This window comes from Arachis ipaensis, chromosome B6 (genome assembly GCF_059453495.1).
Source record: "Arachis ipaensis isolate K30076 ecotype BB chromosome B6, ASM5945349v1, whole genome shotgun sequence".
In the NCBI taxonomy this organism is placed as follows: Eukaryota; Viridiplantae; Streptophyta; class Magnoliopsida; order Fabales; family Fabaceae; genus Arachis; species Arachis ipaensis.
Window position 1 is genome coordinate 111,533,629 of NC_142441.1, and position 23,260 is coordinate 111,556,888.

The window sequence follows — 23,260 nt, forward strand, 5'->3', positions numbered from 1 at the left end:
TATAAGGATTTGAATATTAGGGTGTTACAATAATATTATAGACTCTTGAGAATAGAATTAGCCAGAATTTTTTAAAATGGTAATGTTAGGTAACCAAAGATTAATTACAATATTGAAATGTCATGTAAAAATTTTTATTTTTTTGATAAAGAAGTAGTGTACACCTGCTTATTACTCATCTTCCTTATCACCTACTTTTTTTCTACGTAGTTAGAGTCATTAATATTTTTTTAAAAATCAATTTTAGTTTCTTCCAAATCAAATTCCTAACATCTCTCAATCCCATTATTATCCATTAAAATGTAATTTTTTTTACAGAAATTATGGAGGTTAAATTAAAAAATTTTAACAACTTCTACTATACAATTCATATTTTACATATAGACTATTAAAAAATAAAAAATAAAAATAAAATATAAATAAAATTAAAAATAAATTTTTAAAAATAATTATTAATTCATCGTATTAAAATTAATAAATAAGCATACATATAAATATTAAATAAAAAATATTAAAATAATTAAAATCATGATCTATTAATGCACATATGAGATAATTTGAAGAATACAATAAGATGCATAATTTAAAATTTAAAAATATTAATTATAAAAATTTATTAATTATAAATATCATATGAATGAAATTATGAATATTATGAATACAAAATTATGGATGTAATTAATATAAAATTATGGATGTTATGTGTATGAATTTATGGATGTTATGAGTAAATTTATCAATTGAATAAATTAATTTAGGAATTTGACATTTTTTTCAAATTCAATTATGATAAAATCTAAAAATATCTGTGTTAATTTGATAGTTACTTATGCAATAACTAAAAAATGATATGTATAAATGTAATATCTAATAAATATGAATTAAATTTTTAGATCTTAGCTGTATATAATTATAGATGTTATATATATGAACTTATGAATGTTATGTATATAAACTTAATTAGTACAGTATAATTATAAATGCACATAAAAACACATAAAAAAATTAAATCAATTTATTACCATACCTCATCAAATTTAGTTAGTGTGATTTTTCATATTCTCAAAAATTAGTTGACTGACAACAATCTCATTGGATAAGTTCGTCTGTGATTTAAATTATTTTTCAACTCTTTCTTGTAAATTTTCTTAGTCTATCCTAATTGTGCTTGTAATTGAAATAAAATTGTGATTTTTGGTCCAAAAGAGTAAACGACTTTTATGATCCAGATTAACAATAAAAAACCTATTAAACCAAGCTTTTATATTTGTCAACGCTTGCAATGATAATAAATGAATTAAAAGAAATAAAAATTAATTACAATTAAAATTATTTAATGAATATTATTATTACCATTTTTAATTATTATTAGTCTTTATTGTATTATTAAATATAATATTTAAATTATAAAAAAGAATATTAAAAAGTGATTATAAGAATACTTAATAATTAAGAATATAATATTATAATTAATATTATTAATAAGTGGGACTAATAAAAATATGATAAGTAGATTGATAGAAGAGTGAGATAAAAAATCAAAATATTATTAATTTATATAAATAAAATAAATTATAAAATATTTTAACTAATTATGACTGAAAATTTTTTGTTACCAAACTTTTTTCTTTTTAAAATGTATAACTTAACAATAATACTCAATTTAACAATAATAAAAAGCACATGAAACTGCAACCTCCGTATTTTTGCAAGATGTAGTACACCCCCAAAAGTGGGATGCCATTTAATCCAATCTAATTATTAAAAACCAATAACATCATATAAATTAGTGAAATAAATCATAATACAAAATAATTACGAATAATAAAGATAATACATATATCTTGATACGAGTAGCTACGCACTAAAATAGATATTTTTATTATTGATAATATTAAAAAAATTGTCAAAACTTATTTTATTATTTAACATAATAATTTATAAATATTAAATAAGATAAATTCTGATTATTTTTAATTAATTTTTTTAATTTGCCAAATATATATATATTTAATTTCCTAATCAGTATTGCTCTCTATATACAAATGTTTGTGAGGTGTTGTGCCCCCTCTTTGAAATCCTTAAATTCACTATTGTCTGAACATATAAATCATTCCATTCACTTTCACATCCACATTATCACCAAAACGCAGCATAATCCACCTGATCTCTTTTCTTTTTTCTTTTTCTCTGTGTGTATATGAGTTCAATTTGTGTCAACCATGTTAAATAACACCTCTTGTTTTCTAGTAAACCAGCCAGATAGGAAGGGCAAAGAGAAAGTTAATTATGATAAAATGAACAAGGATAAGTAGATTCTAATCAAGGAACCAAATGTTCCAAACAATACTGTTGTAATTGAAGATGATTGTGATTCCTTTGAAGAACAAGAACCCAACCCCTAGTGACACTCTTGTTATTGGTAACCAAAATTCGCAAAAGAAGAAAATTCGATACAATATGCATAATGGCAAGTCATGACATAATCAGCATTTTACAATAATCTTCTTATTTTATGTGTTGTTTTGGAAGTTTTAGCTGGTCCTTGTTCAACTTGTTTTAATTCTACTTTAGAAGAGTTTTTTTTTTTCAGATTTATCATGTATGTATATTGTACTAGTTTTTCCAGTGCTGCTGCTATTTTTTTTTTTTTTTCTTGTGCAACTTGTTTTTTACCAAATATAAAATTTTTATTGACAATAATTTTAAAAGTAGGATACCACAAATGATACCTTTTCCACTATGAGCATAGCTCAAAAAAATACACTTTATGGATTTAGGATTAAGTTTTGTTCTTTTCTAAATATTGAGCATTATACAAATAGGACATCTAAATATATGTAGAAAAAAAATAATTAAGTGTCTTAGCTTGCTATATTTTATTAGTGTTTCCAACTTAATTGTTGTTGTGGTGATTGGTTAATCACATAGCAAGCTGTTTCAACTGCTTCTGCCTACAAAAATTTTGCTACTCCTGTAGTCCACAATATATAATTTGGAGTTAATTAACAATATTGTTATTTGTGATGTTAATAATAATTTGATCATACGAGTCTGGTAAATTTTGAAAAAAAAATTTAGCACATTCATTTTTTATAATTTGACATTCTATAGCTGTTAATTGTAAAAATATAATATTATTAAGACTATTGATATGATCTTTCACTGATGTAGATTCACTCATACAAAAAGGATAGAGCCTCATTTTTATGAATATCCTATTTTAAAGTGACTTTGTCTCGTATAACTTAGTAAGTGTCTCTTAAATCTTTTTTTGTTATTTGTTTCTCCAATATACTTGATATTATTGAATCTGCAATAGCTAAGTATAAATTGGCAATGATATTTCTGTTCATCTCTTTTCACTTGTCATCAGGAGTACTGGTAGTCTTCTATTACTTCTAAGCAATTCTTTTTAAAATTGTCTTGTGTAAATCCCGTTAAATTAGTAAATAATTAGCTAATAAATTAATTTCTAATAAAAAAGTTAGGAATGCGAATATTATATTAACTTAGGATAGAGCTTATCGAAACGAGAATTTTGACACTAATTTTAAAGAAATAGACCCAAAATTAGACCAAATGGATCAAACCAGTTGAAATGGACCCAAATCGGGTCCGTAAGTCCAACCGGCGCAGCACTTAAGTGGACCCAAACTTTCTTCTTCCTCATCTCAGCTGAAGTAACGCTGAAAGTTACAGAAGAAAGGAAGAAACGAAAATTTTCCCAAAACCCTTACGGCGAAATTCAAACTCCCGTAACTCTTCCGTCTCAACTCCAATCGCCGCACCGCTTGCGGCCACGCGACCACCGCGTTGAGCTCTACGTTTCTACCAGAACAATTTCATAGGTAACTCACTTTATTGTTCTTTTATGATTTGTAGCCATCAAGTAATCATCAATAATATTTTTAATGATGTGAGATTTCATTTAATGGTGTGGAATTACTCATTTTTTTTTCTAGTTATATACTGACCAAAATTTAATAAAGTTACTGGCTTTTTAGACTTTTCCTGTTATAAATCTCAAAATAATAAAGTAATCCCTTTTTTAAGAAAAAAATATGTTTGCATTAACAGTTTCAATCATACTACCTCTGGAAATGATTGGCATAATTTGCCTAAAATTTCTCCCGAACTTAACTTTCTCACCAAAAATCAAATCAGCATTATTATTATGATCTATAGATGGCATAATATCTCTTAAACTTTTATCCGTTACTTTAATACTATATTTGTGAACTATACACACTTCATCCCATATGATAAGCGCTATTTGCTTTAACAACTGGGTGCGTTTACTATTTTGCTTGATATTATATATAGAATCTTCATATATATAGTAAACCTATAATAATGAGTTGTTCTATCTCTAGGTAATAGCAAAGAAATAATTCCACTCAATGCAACAACAACAACAATCATTCCTCGCGACCTTAGAAAAGAAGTCAAATTGTCTAGAGATATATAAGTCTTAGTTGTTCTTTCCATAGCCATATACAAAGAATAATTAACCATCTTCTTAGAAATTTCTTCTAAAATCTTCTAAAAAATACCTCATTCTTCTCTTATGTTAAGGAGGCGAATAATATTGTTTGAAACTTATTTTTCAAAGTGTTTTTATTAAACTATTTTAAAATTTCAGCCTCCCAAAAATATTCCAAAAAATATATATCTAGGAAGATATTTCTTTAACTCCTCTTATTATCTTGTAATATCATTTCGATATCATATAAGTATCTTATTCTCAGTCAATTATCAGTCAAAGATAAATTTTAATAAAAAAATAGAGACAAATAATAAAATTATAGAAACCAACCCAATGCAACATGAATCATTAAAAAAAATAAATTTTTATTAGAAATAAGCTTTTAAGCTTTTTTCCACACATGTTAAAGTCTGTTCATACTATTTGACATCAGTTTCATAGTGAAAAGCTTCCTTGGATAATCAGAATCTAGATAGGAAGCTTCTTTGATAATTTCAATATAATTAAGTAAAAGAAAAACAAACATCTCTAAAACTATTATTAAATAACACTATTTTCACTTTTGATTTGGTCATAGTTAATAAGATCTCAAATAAAATTTAGCATCATTGTTAAGAAAAAAAAGAAAACTTTCTATTATAAAATATTCTTTGCTCATCCACTATCAGTGCGACCTTCGTCGCCGTCTTCAGAAACCATGGTGGAGTGAGAAAAGAAGGAAAATACCAAGAGTAGTTTCAAAAATTCAAAGCCTTAAATATTATTGCTTCACCAAAATTTCAAATGCTATCTTTGAATTTTTGAAAAGAACAAATGATTATTCCATATTTAAACTCACTGAACGTCTACTAGAAGACGACGACAAGAGAGATGACAGAGGGCCAATGAACTTAGTGCTGCTAGGAAAGTGAGAAGGGAACTTGCGCTGCTGATTTGATTTAGGAATTAGGGTAGGGTATTTTGAGAGAGAGAGAGAGAGAGAGAGAGAGAGAGAGAGAGAGAGAGAGAGAGAGAGAGAGAGAGAGAGAGAGAGAGAGAGAGAGAGAGAGAGAGAGAGAGAGAGATCATCAAAACACGTTGGCTGTCAACATCGTGTTCGCCATAAATATTTTTCGACAATTTCAGGAAATACGCTTGTCAAATTTTAAAATCTTTCAGGGACCATTTCATTTTGTCAATAAATAAAGTCAAATACCATTTTATCGTTGTCAAAATCTTTTAAGTACCAATTTAATATTTACCTCTTTTTATTTGTCTACACCTTACCTGCAACAACTTTGCCAAAGATTGTTTCCTTTTCCAAATATTTACAATGTCAAGACGGACTACTGATTTGAGATGTAAAGAATCTAAGAGTCATTTGAGCTCTGGTCATTTTGATTACACATGAAAGTGATGGAAAAATTAGATAATCGTCACAAACTATAACATAATTATAGTATAAGTCATCCATATAACACCTATTTTTAAAAAAACTTGATATTAGAATTATTTTTTTTCTACGCTTGAGTCACTTATTTAACCTATAGATTTTGTATTTTTTAAACTCTTATAATTCTCAGCTCTAACTTCTTTTTTATGAGTCCTAAACTATTATTACATGATCAATTTAGTCTTATTATTAAATTTTAAATTCTCGATGATTTTATGTTGAATATTAATTTTGTAGCCATCTTCTCCATATATATATATAAAAAAAGTGGGTATTATAAACTAAGCAACAAGAATTTCATTTATATGCTTTAAGCGGCGATCTTGCCCTTTTAAGATTATGCAGCTGATGAAAGAAAATTAATATCACCAACAACTAAAATTAAAATTGCCACTTTAGAAATATCAAGCAAATTATAGATTCTTCCATCTTTTGGTTTTAACTCACATTTTCCATTTGAATTTTTGGCTTAGATAAAAGTAGCTATTTCTCATTATGAATTCAAAGTTTGTTATTGTAATATATATATATATATATATATATATATATATATATATATATATATAATTTGATTCAACTATGGTTTTATCTTTTCTGGATCTAAACAAAAATCACATTAAGTGTTCAAACGCACGGACTACTCTACTAGTGTATATATATATGCAATAATGATTGGTAGATAATAAAAAATAAGCTTAAATTATTTAAATTTATCTAGTTTAGTATTTATTAATTATCATCAGAATAATTATATAATTTTAAATTAATAAATAATTCTATATATAATAATTATATATATTATATGTATAAAATTATAGATGTTAAATTAGATAAGATAATTTTAATTATTATCTTCTAATATTTTCATATATAAGTGTAGTCAAAATAATAAGTATTCAGATTTGAATTTTAAATTTTGACAATAAAAAATTTCTATAGATATAGACGATGAATATATAGTAATTTCAAAATTAAAATTTGTACATCAAATCCCTCCTTAATTAATCTTCGTTAGTAGATTTTACTATTCAGATTTGAAGTTTAAATTTGAGACCTGATACACATACAAGTCTTTTTGGTATACAAGTTTATACAAGTTAACCATAACTCAATAAAATTCACTTTTATAATGCGCGTGTGAAATCACGACATTCTTCCTCCAATGTTTGTATCCCATGTTCCTCTTCCTCCTCCTCCTCTTTCTTCTCCTTCTTCTTTGCGTTCTTCCTCCTTTTTCTTTGCGTTCCTCCTTCTTCTTTTTCGCGTGTTTCATCCTCTTCATCGTTCTTTTTATTGCTGCTATTGTTGCTGCACTTTTTTCCTCCTCCTCTTTTTATTGATTTTGCAATACTATGTATTTTTTTAGAAGATAAAACAAGAAGAAAAAGATAAATAAAAAGCAGCAGAAGATGAGGAGGAGGAAGAGGAAGAGTTTTGAATTATGCAGAACTTATTACTACACATACAACGAAAATTCTTAAACAATACACTTAAATATCTTCGTGTTACACCCAAATTTGCTGCAAATACAGAAAAATATTTCCTCTAATGCTATATTTTTTGTTCTTCTTCTTCCTTTTCCTTATTTTTTCTTTTTTTTAGTTGAATGAATGTAAGTTCATCATCTTTCAAGTAATTTTACAACATTATATCTTTTTTCTTCTTTTTTGTTTGATTTTTTTTTTGTTTCTATTATTATTAAGAAAGTAAAACAAGAAGAAACTTGAGAAGGTAAAACAAAAAGAAAAAGATGTATAAGAAAAAAAAAAGAAGATGGTATCACTACAAAATTTTTATTTGTTTGTGGTAGTTTTTTAATGAAAGTTATTAAAAACCTCCATAATATATTTTATTTGTGATCAATTTTAAAACTCCCTAAATAATTAACAAAAACTTCCACTACTCTTAATCCAATCAATTATAAAACAATCCAACCCAAACAAATATTTACTAAGCCCATACAAAAAAAAATCATAACAGGGCTTTGAGAGAGAGGACGAGGGAGAGTGAGATCTCTCTGAAACCCTAGAATTTCAATGTCATCGCCTGACGGAAGAAAATTGTCAGTAAAAAATTTCTCAATGAAATCTCGTTGCAAGCATAGTTCTAAACCAACAACAATCCTCAATCAACATTTAATTTGTTTGTCACTAAAGTAAACCCAATAAAAATAAACCAAAGTATTAAACCTCGGGTCGTCTCTCAAGGAATTGCAGGGAAGTGTTTTTACTATTGGTTATGGAAAAGTATCTTTTTTGGGTTTTGAAATAAGGAACAAGTAATGTAAATAACAAGGAAATAAAATAACAACTAAGAAAAGTCCTAACAAGGATTGATAATTGGAATTCCTATCCCATTATCATAGTCACTTGTGATGGTAATTGCCTTTTGCTCTCACTTAGTTAAACTCTAACAATTGAAGGTAAGTCAAGTGAGCAATTTAACTTGAGTTCACAAGTCCTAATCAAAGATTAGAGTTAGTGAAGCTTAAGTCAAGTAGCAACTTTCAATCACCAATCAACAAGAGAGTTTGATAACTTAAGAGTCTCCGAATAATCAATCCAAGTCAAGAACATAAAAAGCTAATGTAAAATCCAACCAAGTATTTTATCAAACATTTGGTGGGTACAAAATAAAAGCATAAAAAATTAATAAGAAATAATAAAACCTAAGACAGACAATAGCAACATATTAATAACCAACAATGAAATAAAGAAGCCATAAACATGAAACATAAAATTACATTAATATGGATTAAAGGAGACATAAGAGTTCATAAACTAAATTGGCAACATAAAGTAATAACAAGAGAAATAAATAACTAAGATGCTAGAACAAATAAGAGTAGAAGAGAAACTAAATTAAAGTAAAGTAGAAATCTAAAATTGAGAAAAGCTAAACCTGAAAACCCTAAAACCTAGAGAGAGAGGAGAGAGCCTCTCTCTCTAGAAAACTACATCTAAATCTAACTAATGTGAATGATGTGTGAATGAATGATTTCCCCCATCCAGCTCCACTCTGCAACCTCTAACCAGTGTTTTCGGGCTTGGAACTGGGCCAAAAACAACCCAAAAATCGCCCCCAGCGTCTTCTGTTTAATGCAGCACGTGACGCTCTATCATGTGTACGCGTCAGCCACGCGTACGCATTGCTGGACATTTTTCTGGTCACGTGTACGCGTCATCCACAAGTACGCGTCGCTTGACTGATGCGCTAGTCACGCGTACGCGTTATCCATGCGTGCGCGTCGCTGCCAGCTTTTCCAAACTTCAATTTCTTGTGTTCCTTCCACTTTTGCGTGCTTCCTTTCCATCCTCTAAGTCATTCTTGCCCTATAAAACCTGAAAACGCTTAACACACATATCACGGCATCGAATGGTAATAAGAGAGGATTAAAAATTAGTAATTTAAGGCCAAAAAAGCATGTTTTCAATCAAAGTACAGAATTAGGAAGGAAAATGTAAAACATGCAATTTATATACATAAGTATGAGAATAATGGATAAAATCTACTCAATTCAGCATAAAATGTACCACGAAATAGTGGTGCATCAAATCTTCCCACACGTAAACATTAGCATGTCCTCATGCTAAACTCAAGAGAACCAAAAGAGTGAAGAGGGATTGTAGAACGTATGAAATGCAACCTATCTATATGAATGCAACTATATGCAAAATGCTTTTACTTACTTGATTAAAAGTAAATAAATCTTTCAAGAATAAATATGAACTGGATCTCACTAATTCAAATCATAAAATAAAGTACAAGTAAACTTGCAAAAGAAGATAGCTCATGAAAGCCGGGAACAAGGAATCGAGCATCAAACCCTCGCTGGAAGTGTATACACTCTAATCACTCAAGTGTTTAAGGTTCAATTCTCTCAATTCTCTACTAACCTTGCTTTCTAAGGCTTTCTCTTTTTCTACCAATCAACAAAAATTTAATGCACAAATACACATATCAAGAGGTCTTTTAAGGGTTGTAATGGGGTTATGATCAAGGTAGGAATGTATTTGGTTAAGTGGACTAAAGTCTGAATCCTTGATTAACCTAAACTTCCCACCTAACTTAAGACAATCCATGTAATCACAATACAAAATCTAACTACCCATTAACTATATTTTGCAACATATTCATGTATCCCAAATTTAGTACAACTCACATGCATTGCTACCACTATTTACTTTGGGGCATCTTGTCCCACTTTTATTTATTTGTTCTTTTTTTTTCTTTTTCTCTTTTTTTTTTCTTTTTCTTTTTTTTATTTTTCTTTTCTTTTATTTTTTCTCAATGCATACGATTAAGGTATTGAATGCAAGAATATGTGCTCAACTATCTTTTCACATTTTCACAAAAAGGTCTAGCATACTCAATTTCCAAACCAAATGTTACCATACTCAATTTCCCCACACTTAATTCATGAGCACTCTCACTAGTCTAAACTAACCAAGGATTCAAATTCAGGACATTATTGTTTTCTGCTTAGAGTTAGTGATGAGCTAAAGTAAAGAACAAATGGGATAAGTAGGCTCAACATTAGTTTGCAAAGGATAATGAAAAAGGTAAGGACATATGGGTATGTAAGCTCAGTGAAACAAAGGCTTCAATCATATAAGTGCATGCATACATCAAACAATGGAAATATAGAATTAAGCAAGACAAAGATCACAATTTTAGAGAGGACAACACACACCAAAATAAAATATTGGTTGATAAAATGCAACCAATCAAATAGGCTCAAAATCTCACTAGTTTTGTGTGTTCGAGCTCTAAGACCATGTTTCAAAATAAATTTCTTCAATCAAGTTTAATAAAAATTTTAATTTAAATTAGTGAAATGCTATAAAATAGTTTCTTGAAAAGAAATTATCACTTCAACCAAGTAGTAGCTAAATGCACAAAATCTAACAAACATGCAATCAATCATGCAAATGCAACAATGGACTAACAAAGAAAATTAAACATTAGTGTTGAGACAGGAAGTAACTAACCCAGGGAAGTCGGTATCGACCTCTCCACACTTAAATATTACACCGTTCTCGGTGAATGCAAAGATAAGCAAGTAGACGGGTGGCTACAACTTATGCTTTTCTCCAAAGATTGTGCAGATGGACTTGTTTGTCACTCATTCAGAAGTCTTCCGTTTCCCTTTTTGGTGGCCATCCTGAAAGAAGTGGAAAACAAAGAAAAATAACCCGCAAACAAAGATATGAAAAGAAATAAAATATATGTGGGCTATTGCCAAATAATAAGGTTCTCAACTACATGGTAGCTACAATATATAAGCGAGAAAACAATAGAAGCAAATGGCATGTCAAGTAAATAGCAGACAAGTCAAGAAGCACCAAAATAATGCAAGAAAAATGCAACAGCTGAAGAAGAATATTTAACACCAATGAAAAAAATAATAACTTAGAATAGAAAAATAAAAACATGAACGAAATTAAAATGCAATGAAGAAAAGTATACAAATACAATAAACAGAAGAGAATAAAAGAGAATAAGGATGAGAAGTTAAAAAAATGAAGAGAAGAAAGTAAAAAAGGAAGAAGAAAAAGGGGGAAGAAAGGAAAGAGGAACGAATAAGAAAGGAGAGAAGAAAGAAGTAAAATGGAAAACGGGACGCGACGCGCGCGCATACATCACGCGCACGCGTGAAAACAGAAACAGCCATGCGACGCGTAAGCGTCGCCCACGCGTACGCGTGGATGGCCAAAAGTGAACACTGATGCGTGAGCGTCGGTCACGCGTACGCGTGACTACTTGTGCGATTCCAGCGCAGTGGCAGCCCAACTCTCTGTTCAAATCACCAATAACGCCGATTTTTCATTCCACGCGTACGCGTCGTCGACGCTTACGCGTGGATGGCAAAAAACGCAGGTAATGCATACGCCTGGGGTGGCTTGTGTGCCAGGCTCCCCTTCCGCGCTGTTCCAACGTAACTTTTTGTTCATTATGCTAGAGAGCACAATTCCATATGACACGTGCGCGTCATTGACGCTTACGCGTCAGTTGCATTTTTTTTATCAATGCCAGGAATTATTAAACAACTAAACCATAAATTAACGAAATAAGCATAACTAAAAATGAAAATTTAACTTATTACTAATATAAACAAAAGGGAAATTAGAAAGAATTTACCATGGTGGGGTGTCTCCCACCTAGCACTTTTAGTTAAAGTCCTTAAGTTGGACATTTGGTGAGCTCCTTGTCATGGTGGCTTGTGCTTGAACTCATCTTGAAACTTCCCCCAACGCTTGGACTTTCAATAAGTTTCAACATTCCCAAGTGAATTTGCCAAGCCTTGAGGGAGTTCTTCACAAGTTTTGAGCTTCCAAAGTTGATCCTCTTGTATGCCCGGATCTCAAATCTTGTTTCTACACCCGTCTTGAAGTTGATCATCTTTGTTCCAACCGGGTGGCAAGCACTCCGAATTCTCTATGAAGTACCAAACTCTTCTCTTAGATCCCACCAAGTGATCACTAGTCTAACCCTTGCATCTAGCTCTTGAAATCTCAACCTTGATGAGCCTTGATTTGTAACTCCAACCACTAAACATCCTTCTCTTATGCTTAATTCCACAAAACCTCCTAAGTTGGCCATCTGTCTCAAGAATACCATACTCAAGTGGGACAGCAAAGCAAATAGAGATAAGTTTTATCCACTCAAATGAAGGATTATATGGCAACCTAGGTAGAGAAGTCTCCAACAATCTTGACAAAGCATATTCCACTCCCCTCCAACCCTGCCGAAGGACTTCCACCTTTTGAAAGGATTCTTTGCTTTCAAGCTCTTCCTCACCAAGTTCACCCAACTCTTCTCAGTCACTCAAATCATAAATATGAGGTTGAAAGGAATCTACCTCAATGTTGCTTTCAATTTCATCGGGAGAAGGCTCTTCTAACTCACTTGTGGATGCAAATTTATTACTTGGAAGGCTTGATTCATGATCATCATCACCAAGGAAACTTGCTTCTTGATCTATTCCATCCAATTCTTCATAGAGAATATGCCTTGGAGATTGTGCACTAGCCTCTTCAACATTAATTTCAAGCTTCTTGGAGGAATACTCTACAACTCTAGATTCCTATGGAGATTCAGCATCTCCTAAGTCTTCAACCACTTCTTCCTCTTCAACTAGTACGGCTTCCTCCACTTGTTCCAATACAAAGTCTCATTCCTCATTGTCTACCAGAGTTCCTAGTCTCTCCTTCATGCTACGTTCTTCATTAAATTCTCCACATGTAGCTATGGGAGTTCCTTGAGTGTCCAAACATTGGGAAGTTAATCGACTTACTACCTCAGTCAAGGTAGCCGTGAATTCTAATACCTCCCTTTGCATCTCTCTTTGCTCTTGAAGAAGAGCACCAATAGTGTCATCTATTGGATATTGGGGTGGATATGAGGGTTCATTTATTGGGAGGAAGGGTTCATGGTAGGAAGGTGGTTCATCACTCTCCATCCCTTCCACTTGTTGTACAACACACTTTAGTCCTTGGTTCTCAAGTGGGTCAAACTTTTGATGAATGGTTGCTTGAAGTCGATCCATTGCTTCCTTGAGACGATCCTTTGACTCTTGTTCCGCTTGGCTAACATAATTAGGATCATATGACTCTTGGATTGATGGATATGGACATGGTGTATATGGAGGTGGTGGTTCTCGAGAGTAATTGTGTTGGAATTGGAGTGGTTCTATATATGGTTTATATGGCTCATAAGGTGGTTGGTATGATGGGTATGGGTTAGGGTCATATGGAAGTGTTTGGTTGTAGGTGGCTTGGGAGTATGGTGGTTCAAAGCTATGTTGAGGAGGGGATTCATAGGCATATGGTGGGGCTTGTTGGTAACTACAAGGGGGTCTACCATAGTTATTGGATTGATATGCATCTTCGAATGGTTGTTCCTCATAGTATGTTGGTGGAGGTTGTTGCCAAGAGGGTTGTCCATAAGCTTGAGGCTCCTCCCACCTTTGATTGTCCCATCCCTAATGCATGTTCTTATTGTAGCTCCCATTCCCTACAACATAATTTGAACCAAACTCATAGCCAAAGGGGTGAGAATTCATAGTATCAAGAGAAAATAAAAACAAAAACTAATAAGGAATAATGAAAAACTGAATTCCTAAAACTAGAAACAACTAACAAAGAAACGAAAAAGCAAATTTATTCACAATATTCACAATAACCAATAATAAGGCACACAATTGCAATTCTCCAGCAACGGCGCCAAAATTTTGACGGAGGAAAATTGCCGGTAAAGAATTTCTCAATGAAATCTCGTTGCAAGCATAGTTCTAAACCAACAACAATCCTCAATAAACATTTAATTTGTTTGTCACTAAAGCAAACCCAATAAAAATAAACCGAAGTATTAAACCTCGAGTCGTCTCTCAAGGAATTGCAGGGAAGTGTTTTTACTATTGGTTATGGAAAAGTATCTTTTTTGGGTTTTGAAATAAGGAACAAGTAATGTAAATAACAAAGAAATAAAATAACAACTAAGAAAAGTCCTAACAAGGATTGATAATTGGAATTCCTATCCCCATTATCATAGTCACTTGTGATGATAATTGCCTTTTGCTCTCACTTAGTTAACCTCTAACAATTGAAGGTAAGTCAAGTGAGCAATTCAACTTGAGTTCACAAGTCCTAATCAAAGATTAGAGTTAGTGAAGCTTAAGTCAAGTAGAAAATTTCAATCACCAATCAACAAGAGAGTTTGATAACTCAAGAGTCTCCAAATAATCAATCCAAGTCAAGAACATAAAAAGCTAATATAAAATCCAACCAAGCATTTTATCAAATACTTGGTGGGCACAAAATAAAAGCATAGAAAATTAATAAAAAATAATAAAATCTAAGACAGACAATAGCAACAAATCAACAACCAACAATGAAATAAAGAAGCCATAAACATGAAACATAAAATTACATTAATATGGATTAAAGGAGACATAAGAGTTCATAAACTAAATTGGCAACATAAAGTAATCAACAAGAGAAATAAATAACTAAGGTGCTAGAACAAATAAGAATAGAAGAGAAACTAAATTAAAGTAAAGTAGAAATCTAAAATTGAGAAAAGCTAAACCTAAAAACCCTAAAACATAGAGAGAGGAGAGAGCCTCTCTTTCTAGAAAACTACATCTAAACCTAACTAATGTGAATGATGTATGAATGAATGATTTTCCCCATCCAGCTCCACTCTGCAGCCTCTAAGCAGTGTTTTCGGGCTTGGAACTGGGCTAAAAATAGCCTAGAAATCATCCTCAGAGTCTTCTGTTTAATGCAGCACGTGACGCTCTATCACGCGTATGCGTCATCCACGTGTATGCGTCGCTTTACTGATGCGCTAGTCACGCGTACGCGTTGTCCACGCGTGCACGTCACTGCCAGCTTCTCCAAACTTCAATTTCTTGTGTTCCTTCCACTTTTGCATACTTCCTTTCCATCCTCTAAGCCATTCATGCCCTACAAAACCTGAAAACACTTAACGCACATATCACGTTATCGAATGGTAATAAGAGAGGATTAAAAATTAGTAATTTAAGGCCAAAGAAGCATGTTTTCAATCAAAGTACAGAATTAGGAAGGAAAATGTAAAACATGCAATTTATATGCATAAGTGTGAGAATAATGGATAAAATCCACTCAATTTAGCATAAAATATACCACGAAATAGTGGTGCATCATCGCCACCGCCACCGCCATTCATATCTTTGCCACTATTGCCGTCATTATCTCCTTCGTTGAGGTAATGCTTAGATCTTCTGCTTCTGTATCATCTTCTGCGGCAGGTTCTTCCGCTGGTTTTGCTTTTGCTCCAGTGGCTTGAAGCACTCAGAGCGAGGTTTCGGCGTGGATGCGGTGGCACTGGCTGAGGAGATCTGGAAGGTGAGCAAGCAGGAGTCTTTGGAAGCTTCAATTGAAGCTATGTTCGAAGCTATCAGATCTCGTGAAACTAATTGTCATGTCGTTCTAAGTCATTGCAGTGAGAATTTCTTCCTAATTTGTTCTTGTTTAGTTCGGGACTTAAATTTTCTCACTCACTTTTGTTCAAAATTTGTTCAGACAATCTCCGTGTTTGTGAGAGAGGTGAATCGAATTTGAGTTCTCTATTTTGATGGAACTTTTATGAATTTGAGTTCTAGCTATTTTTCTTGTCGCATTTACTGGCTTTGGGGCTGTGATGTTTGTAGCTTTTATTCTTGCTGAGATATCAAATTGGAGGAGAACAAGTATTGCTCAGTTGAATCAAGAAAAGACAGTGGCACCTGATGAATCATCTTCAGTAGGTCATCATCAATCTGAGGCTCCTGAAAGTAATTTGAGAAATTTCCCTCCTATGCATGTGAAACAGCTAAATGTTCTCCCACTCGGGTAATTTTCTTGAAGGATGCACCAGCAAGGTGTTTGTGTTTAATATAGTATATAGAGTACATATTGTATAGAAATTTGAGCACATTATACTTTAGTTGTGTTTGTTTTTGCCATGTTACATGAGAAGTGTTATTTGTACTTACTTTGAATCGATACGTACTTGTCTGTGGAGGCACAACATTTTACATGGTATATATAAGGATAGACATGTAAGGATATTGGTTATAAATTGTGACCTTATTGATTTGCAAGAAAGATGCTAATCCTTTAAAGTGAATGTCTCTGAAAGGATGCATAAAACGCATCTCCTTGAGGCTGGTAGCTAGCAAGGTCTCATCCATATTTTTATGTGATTATACCCAATGGGAGCGACTCGTCGCTCATCAATTTTGAGTTCCCATGGAGTTACCTGATGAGTAATATGAATGGGAAGGTTAGTTTGGAGACCTGAGAGAAGCTTTTGTTGCTGTGTGCCACCCTGACCCAACGATCTTGTTCATTAAGAATTGAAGTTCCCGTTATTTGTCTGATGGAAAAAATTGAGTTCAGACAATCTCCAACTTGGTGGAACTTTTATGAACTATTATATGGTATTGAAACATATGATATCTTTTAAGTTTGTTATTATATGTATATGAGAAAGGAATTGAGTTGATAAAACAAAGTTTTGATGTGAAACAGTATCATGGAGGAACCAATTTTGGTAGAACCACAGGTGGACCTTTTGTTGCTACTAGTTATGACTACGATGCACCGCTTGATGAATATGGTATGATATTTATTTATTTATTTATCTATCTTATTTTGGTTCTAAAGAGAATCTCAAATTTAATTAATATATCTTATGCAGGAATCATTAGACAGCCTAAGTGGGGACACCTTAAAGATTTGCATGATTCCATAAAGCTTTCTGAAGAAGCATTGATTGCTACTGATCCAATAGTTACATCTCTTGATCCAAATATAGAGGTATATATGAGTAGCATTTTTTAAAAATGATCAGATTTTCTTAAATTTCTTCAAGCTTATTATTATGTTTCTAATATCTTATTATATCATCTTTATATACTTTATGGTTTCTGCTCTTTGAGCTTTCAGGTTACAGTTTACAAAACAGATAATGTGTGTGCTGCTTTCCTTGCTAACATCAATTCTACAATTGATGTGACTGTGAATTTTAGCGGCAACTCGTATCGATTGTTGGCATGGTCAGTGAGCATCTTACCAGACTACAAGGATGTGTTTAATACTGCAAAGATTTGCCTCATACAACATTTTAATAAAATTAAACAATGTTGATGGATTATTTTGTCAGCGAACTAATCTTTTGGTGCACTCAAATTATTTAGATCATCAATTGATCAGAGTTAATAATCAATATTTAAAATGTGTACTAAGGTATATATGCTTTGTCTTGTTAAATAATTTCATGTGTTACCATTTTTATACTTAAGATGTGATTTTTTTATTTTCGGTTCTCAACAGATTTGGATTGGAATATCCTAACCTAGAAACTCTTTGCATCAAAGATCAAGCCTTAACAATCGAAAGTATGCATTCTTTTTAACCTTTTCTCCCTATTTTTATTTGAAGCAAATGTAGCATCTAAGTATGAAAATTTCAGATTTGCTGCCATAATATTGATTTTATGCCACTATTCCTTTTTACTAGGTGTGGAAGAGATCATTTGTTGGGCTATAAGTTACCAACTTATGTACTCGTCTGTATCAACAACCAAAGATTCTAAGCTTATGCTGTCTGCAGAAAGGTGTCATGACTTCTTTCTATTTTGATTCTGCCGTCCCTAAAATTTAGAGTAATGAGAAATATATCAAAGTCCTTTAATTTTTAACCCATTTTTTACACTTCATTGCTGCAGCATTAATTATAGGCTGAACATTCTGCACAGCATTCAAAATGAAAACAAGAACTTAAAGAAATCATTGAAGGTAATTTAACACAAACTGCTGCAAATTTATACATTTTACCACCTTACCATATGCAACTTGTTTTGCATTGTCACTTTTCCAAAATATGGCATTGCCTATAATTATTATCTATTATATTTGTTTTCCTGTGACAGGATGTGGTTACCAAGAATGAATTTGAAAAAAAATTTTTTGCCAATCATTGCTTCAGCTTCAGCTTGGTATATGTTTTCTGCCACTGTTTTTATTAAATAGTGGAAATTTCAATTTAAATATGTAAATTTGATTGATCTAAGTTGTTCATTTCATACTAATTTGATTGATGTAATTTGTTTAAATTCTTGTTCATTTCATATTAATTACTAATTTTTTTAAAGTTAAATAATCTTTAGTTTGATTGATGTAATTTTTTCAATCAATAATAGTAGTTTAGAGCTTTCAAATATGTTTAGTTTTAATTTTAAATTGTTTGCAACCGTTTAGTGTGATGCAAATTTTTTTTTTTGAAAATTTAATTTTTGTGGGGGTTTTAAACCGCCACAAAAATTTCAAAACACGGCCAAAAAATTCAACTTAAAACCCTATACAAATCAGACAAAGAACCGTCACTAAATTATATCATAGGAGTTCTATAAAACCGCCACAAATAAGCTCGTGGCACCTCAAATTTTGGAGGTTTAGAAAACTCCCACTAACCTTTTGGTGGGGGGTTTCAAATCCCCACAAACCAGGAAAAAAACCGCCACAAATCAACTTGAATCTTGTAGTAGGTGATGATGATGATGATGATGATGAAAAAAAAAGAAGCAGCAGAAGACGAGAAGGAAGGAGAGAAAAAGTTTTGAATTATGCATAACTTATCAGTACACATACACCGAAAATTTTTAAACAACACAATTAAATATCTTTGTGTTACACCCAAATTTGCTGCAAATACACAAAAATAGTTCCTCTAATGCTATATTTTTTTCTTTATTTCTTTCTTTCTGTTAGTTAAATTAATATAAGTTCATCCTCCTCCAATGCAAGTAATTTTGTAGCATTATGTGTTTCTTCTTTTTTTTGTTTAATTTTTTTGTTTTTATTCTTGTTAAAAAAGTAAAACAAGAAGAAACTTGAGAAGGTAAAACGAAAGAAAAAAGATGAATAGAAAAAAAAGAAGAAGATGATGATGATGATGAAAAAGAAGAAGCAGCAGAAGATGAGAAGAAGGGAGAGGAAGAGTTTTGAATTATGCAGAACTTATCATCAGTACACATAAACTAAAAATTCTTAAACAATACACCTAAATATCTTCGTGTTATACCCAAATTTGGTGCAAATACAGAAAAATATTTTTTTTAATGCAGAACTCTTTACATTACATTCAATTCAAACTATCAACGATGAACAACAATTTTCACAAACAAAAATAACATCATTCACTTACACAATCATAAACTGCTAACGAAAATATTAACTAGAATCGAACCACAAATTCTATAGCAAAAATTTTGGATCAGGCAACGTCATCAATATGGCAAAATTTCTACGATAACGATAACAACGATACGTATAAGAAGAAGATAACGATGCTATAACAATGATGATTATGATTATGAAGATGATGGAGGAGAATGAGAAAAAGGAATAAGGAGAAAAAAGTCCAATGAGAAAAGAAGGAGGAGGAGGAGGAGGTGATGGTGTTGGTGACGACGATAACAAAAGAAAAAATAACAAAAAAGAAGGAAAAAAGAAAAAGAAGATGAAATGTCAGGAGGAGGAGAAGAAGAAAGAAGATAACAAAAGAAAAAAATAACGAAAAAGAACATGCAGAGCGCCTGAATATAAATAATTTGTATAGACTTATGTTTGTAAATGATTTGTATATAGAAAATAATTATTTAAATTTTGTGCATAAGCAATTATTGAAAATTTGGTTAAAGAGTTCTCCAAAAGAGCATTGGTTCAGAGAATAAACGAAAAAAAATTACCTTTTTTCAAATATTTTAATGCATAAAAAAATTAACATTCGTTGTATATTTTCTATAATTTCTTTTTTTTTTATAGTATTCTTAACTAGTATTTTTAGAACTTTTGTTAAGAAGATTTCTAATTGTTAATCTTTTTCATTGAACTACTCCCGTTGAATTTCACTGAATTAATTAACTTACATTTGGTTTTGATTCTTTATTTCAATGCTTATACAATATTAATAAAAATCCTAAATTAAATACATCTAATTTTTGTGCTTTTACTTTGTGAACGAGGAAGAAAAAATTTGACTTTGTATCTGAATCAATTGGATTTTTGATATTATCAAATTCAAAATACATCATCAGTTTGGAAAGAGATAAAAGTATCAAATGAGAGACTTGAATATGAAAAAAAAATTAATTAACCTGAATCTTCCTTTTTCTCATTATTATTATTGCATCCTTTTCTTTGACCATGAAAACTGCATTAAGGAAACTATTAATTGCATCACCTCCCCCTCCCCCTCCCCCTCCCCCTCCCCCCTCTTCTCTCTTTTTTCTCTCTCTCTCTCTCTCTCTATATATATATATATATATATATATATATATATATATATATATTATACTTGCAACCTTAATGTTGTAACTTGCTATTAATCATTAATGTATGAATCAACCCTATTAAGGCAAAAGGTACATTTTAAATTTTTGATAATACTGTGGACTCTGGAGAGAAAAACCAGCAAAAGCTTTTACAATACATAACAACAAAACTACTCAATTTGACAATAACTAGAAACACATGAAACTACAACCTCTTTATTTTTGCAAGATATAGTGTCATTACACCCCAAAAGAGGGGTGTCATTTAATCCAATCTAATGATTAAAAAAACAAAAATATCATATAAACTAGTGAAAAAAAAACATAATACAAAATAATTACGAATAATAAATAGAAATACATATAACTTGATGACTTGTTGGGAGTAGTCACGTAATAAAATGGATGTTCTTATCGCTGTTGCTCTTCAGATACAAACATAAAACATTTGTGAGGTGGTGTGCCCCACTTTGACATCCTTAAATTCACTCATATCTGAACATGTAGATCATCTCTTTCACTTTCACATCCACATCATCACCAATACACATCATAATCCACCTGATCTCTTTCTCTCTCTCTGTGCGCGCGTGTGTTTGTGTCAACCATGTCAAACAACAACGTCTCTTCTTCCCCAGCAAACCAGCCTGAGAAGAAGGGTAAAGAGAAAGTTAATTTTGATGAAATGAACAAGGACAAGGGGATCCTAGTCAACGAATCAAACGTTCCAAACAACATGAACAACAAGCGCAAAGCAATCGTGTTAGGAGATGATCATGATAATCCTAATACCGATGGTTCTGCTGCTGTTACTGAAGATGGAAGTGATTCCACTAAAGAACAGGAACCCAACTCTGACAAAACTATCGTTATTGGTAGCCAGAATTCGCAAAAGAAGAAAATTTGGTACAACTGCACCTTTTGTGACAAGAGCTTTTCTTCCGCACAAGCTCTTGGGGGTCACCAAAATGGTCACAGAATGGAGAGAATGCAACGGTCCCATAACAATAATAACAGTGGAAATGATGGGATCCAACTCTTAAATAACATGACCATGGGTGTGGGTATGAACTCATCATCGTCAACAAGCTCCATGGAGCTACCGTCTTCGCCAACCATCCCTTCTTTTAGGCCCTTCTTTAATGGGGAACCTAATATGATGATCATGGGATACAATATTAATAATGATTATCATCCTTATCATCATGGTTTATTCCAGAACAATGGAGGGAGACCATCAAACTTTTTCAGTCCTGGCCCTGTGGTTGGTGCAAATAACAATTTTACATACCCTCGTGTTGGTTCTGCTTTTGGTGCAGTGGGAGTTGGAAACGTTGGTGCATTTCAGCATCCATATGAATTTCGAACAAGAGGTATGATTCTAGCACAGTTCATACTTCCTAGCATACCAAGCATATCTTTGAAATTATAGAATAATCTATGCCGTCGTTAAATTATATTGATAGAAAACATTTATTTTTGTTACCTGAGTTCTGTAAATTTTAATTAGAATTTGTTTTATTTGTACAATAAATTATTTTTAATTAAAAAGGCTTATTAACAAAACATGATGAGTGTAGTAGGCCTCAATGATGCTGCATCAGTGAACCCTGGACCTGGTGGTACATCTCAGCATCCTCGTCCTCCTGTGGCTGCTGTTGAGATTAGAGGAGCTAGAATTGGGAATATCAACAATAATAATAACGGTGGTGTCCAAAGGCAGATTGTGAATGAGGCCTGTGAGACCCCACAGGGTGAATTTGAGTTTGTTTTGCTTCCATGTGCAGCAAGAAACAACGATATGGTGGAGATTGACTTTGGTCTGGTTCCAAAGAAAGACGAAAATTGAGAAGCAAAAGAAAAAGCCGCGTCAGAGACTGATTGATCCTTATTAAGCCTTAATTTATTCAAGTCCTAAGTCTTAAGTTATATATATATATATATATTAATGCAAGTTTAACAACTTATATTTAAAACGCATATTTTTTTTACAAATAAAGAATATGCGGCGTGGCACACTCACTTTTTACTTATACATTTCAACAATAATTTTCATTGAGTGTGTGTTTAAATATGGGTTATTAAATGTTTTTTCTTATAAGCTTTTTCAATAGTGTTCTTCAATGTATGTCCTTAATTAGTCAGAGTTGTTAACTAATGAGCCCTAAATTAAATGTATGATAAAAACAATATATCAGGTGGCTGGGCAATATATAGTAGTTCTTGTCATTGTAACAACTTTATTTGATTCTCCTATTTTGAGTTTATCTTGCCTTCGTCCTTCATTGTTTGTAGGTTGATTATTAATTTATTATATGTCGTACAATATGCTTAATGAGTTTCGATTTCATTGCTCATTTGAAGAATGTTCATGTTTCAATTCAACATACATTGGAATATAGAACCTGTCTTTTATATATGGAGGCTTAAATTAAACTTTAAAGTTATTTGACTTTTTTTATATGTTACCTTTT

General features: G+C 31.7%; 1 protein-coding gene across 2 annotated transcripts; it reads left to right on the top strand.

Annotated features, from left to right (window-relative positions):
• Positions 1 to 21,334: 21,334 nt before the first annotated feature.
• On the top strand, positions 21,335 to 22,982 carry LOC110264070 (uncharacterized). 2 transcript variants are annotated; one of them, XM_021105814.2, is made up of 2 exons: positions 21,335 to 22,159; positions 22,367 to 22,982. In XM_021105814.2, exons 1-2 carry the CDS (start codon positions 21,394 to 21,396, stop codon positions 22,633 to 22,635), a joined length of 1,035 nt encoding a protein of 344 aa, XP_020961473.1. In that variant the 5' UTR covers positions 21,335 to 21,393; the 3' UTR covers positions 22,636 to 22,982. The 2 variants fall into 2 exon arrangements, with proteins under 2 accessions (XP_020961473.1, XP_020961474.1); XM_021105815.2 differs by having other exon boundaries at positions 22,370 to 22,982.
• Positions 22,983 to 23,260: the final 278 nt, after the last annotated feature.